The sequence below is a fragment of the Gymnoscopelus microlampas genome (genome assembly GCF_963454915.1).
Source record: "Gymnoscopelus microlampas genome assembly, chromosome: 21".
Taxonomy (NCBI): domain Eukaryota; kingdom Metazoa; phylum Chordata; class Actinopteri; order Myctophiformes; family Myctophidae; genus Gymnoscopelus; species Gymnoscopelus microlampas.
The window spans coordinates 19,965,964-19,967,969 of record NC_139958.1 but is presented as its reverse complement, the minus strand read 5'-3'; the positions used below and the strand labels follow the sequence as shown (position 1 = coordinate 19,967,969).

The window sequence follows — 2,006 nt, the reverse complement described above, 5'->3', positions numbered from 1 at the left end:
ATGTCTGTTTTACACTCCCACTGTGCATCAACTCTGTCCCATCCTTTTTTCACACATTGAACCACTTCAGGAACACATTTGAGCTGTGGTATGGTGGTGGTCCTTATAAAGTGTCAACGCATCAACATCACGTAGCGACACCCTTTCTCCTGGAACTTCATTCCAACTCCTGACGTGAACCACAAATAGAAGCTGAACAAGCAATAGATCAATCGTTTCATTGTCACTGTTGTGACAAACTATTTGGCCCAATACCACCTTCGGTGGCATTTGGACTCACCAAAAGTTTGTCTTTACGCATAATACCTCAATGCATCAACTGCCCCCTTGTGGCTTGGCGGTGCAATAACACCACCATATAAGGAATAATACTCAAATAAATCAAAAACACCCATATTGGCTCCTACAGTCACGGCTCCTAACACACCTCTGACGTTTGTAGGAAAATCGCACGCTGCGTGCGTGAGGCATTTTGTTCAAAACGGACCTATCCTGCAAACTTTGGAAGCCAATTTTGTCCCAATTAGTATGAAATATGAAATATTCATCCGTCTTGATCACATGACTATAGAGATACTGCATGTGTACCGATTCCCGAGATCTTTGGACAGTATTTTCGTTGGCCTCTAGGGAGTGTGCGTGAAAGGTTCACACAGATCGGTACAGTTATAGGTAAAAACATCAAAAATTTCTTCCTTGGCCTAATGGTAATGTGCGTGCAAAATTTCACGGGAATCACATGCTGCGTTCATGATTTGAGGTATTTTGTTCAAAACAACCCAATCCTGCAAACTTTGGAAGCCAATCTTATCCAATCAGGATGGAATATGGAAAATCAGACAGATCCGTGTTGATCACATGACTATAGAGATACTGTGTACTGATTTGCATGATGTTTGGACAAAATCTGTAGGAGTAATATTTAAAAAAAACTCTGCCTCCTGGTGGCGCTATAACAGGCTAATCTGAAAACTTCGGGGCAGAGGTTCGGCTTTGGCCAGGGAGTGTGTGTGCACAGTTTCACAGCGACAGGGCCAACAGTGCCGGAGATTAGCTGTTCACGGACGGACGGACACACTGCAAAACATAGTCTCAGCCATGCCTTTCGGCCTAGCAGAGCCAAAGAATCTATCAGTCTTGTACAAAAAAGGAGGGGTAACTTCCTTGGCCTAATGGCAATGTGCACAACAGGTGCTGGGTTGGTCCAGAGGGTTTGTGACACACAGCTTCTATCTTCTCTTGGTTCCTCCAAACCCTGATGCAGTGCGTGATGTCTCAGGGCTGGAGTTGGTGGCCTCTCTAGCAGGTTTAGGTTCGGTGTGGTTGTAGCTGTAGGGCTCATTCCTCCTCTGACGTCCGAACAGGTATCCCAGCATCCCTCCTGTCCCCAGGCCTGTCCAGAAGCCACCCCCTGTTCCTGTGGAAGCACAGCCTCCTGGGTAATCATCTTGGAAGCCATGGCTTGACTTGGCACCAGGATAGTGTGGAGATTGAGAAGGCCCAGTGAAGTCTCCAGTGAGGAGTGTGTACACGCCATAGGCTAACAGTAGCAGCAGTAGCATAGTCACTCCTGGCAAGAAGTTGCTGGCTTCTTGTGCTCTACTGCGGCCCTCCTCCGTCAGCTCCAGCTTGTACTCCAGCCCACAGGAGCCCTTCAGGACGAAGGGATCATTTGGATGGCTGTAGCCCTCACAGCTGACCTCGATATGACCAAACCGGTATGAATTGCCCATGTCTGTCTTACATTCCCACTGTGCATCGACTCCGTCCCATCCTTTATTCACACACTGGACCACTTCAGGAACAAAGGCCCCGCAGCCTGCAGAGCCGCCAACACATTTGAGCTGGGGGACAGGGCTGGACCGGCGGCCTGTGGTGTAGTGGTCCTTATAAAGTGTCAACGCATCGACATCACGTAGCGACACCCTTTCTCCTGGAACTTCATTCCAACTCCTGACGTGAACCACAAATAGAAGCTGAACAAGCAATATGATAAATCGTTTCAT

General features: G+C 47.9%; 1 protein-coding gene across 1 annotated transcript; it reads right to left on the bottom strand.

The window, feature by feature from the left end:
- Positions 1 to 1,229: 1,229 nt before the first annotated feature.
- LOC311037852 (store-operated calcium entry-associated regulatory factor-like) lies at positions 1,230 to 2,006 on the bottom strand (the record flags this gene model as incomplete). Its single annotated transcript, XM_084047142.1, has 1 exon — positions 1,230 to 2,006. The coding sequence occupies one exon, from the start codon at positions 2,004 to 2,006 to the stop codon at positions 1,230 to 1,232; it is 777 nt and encodes a 258-aa protein (XP_083903268.1).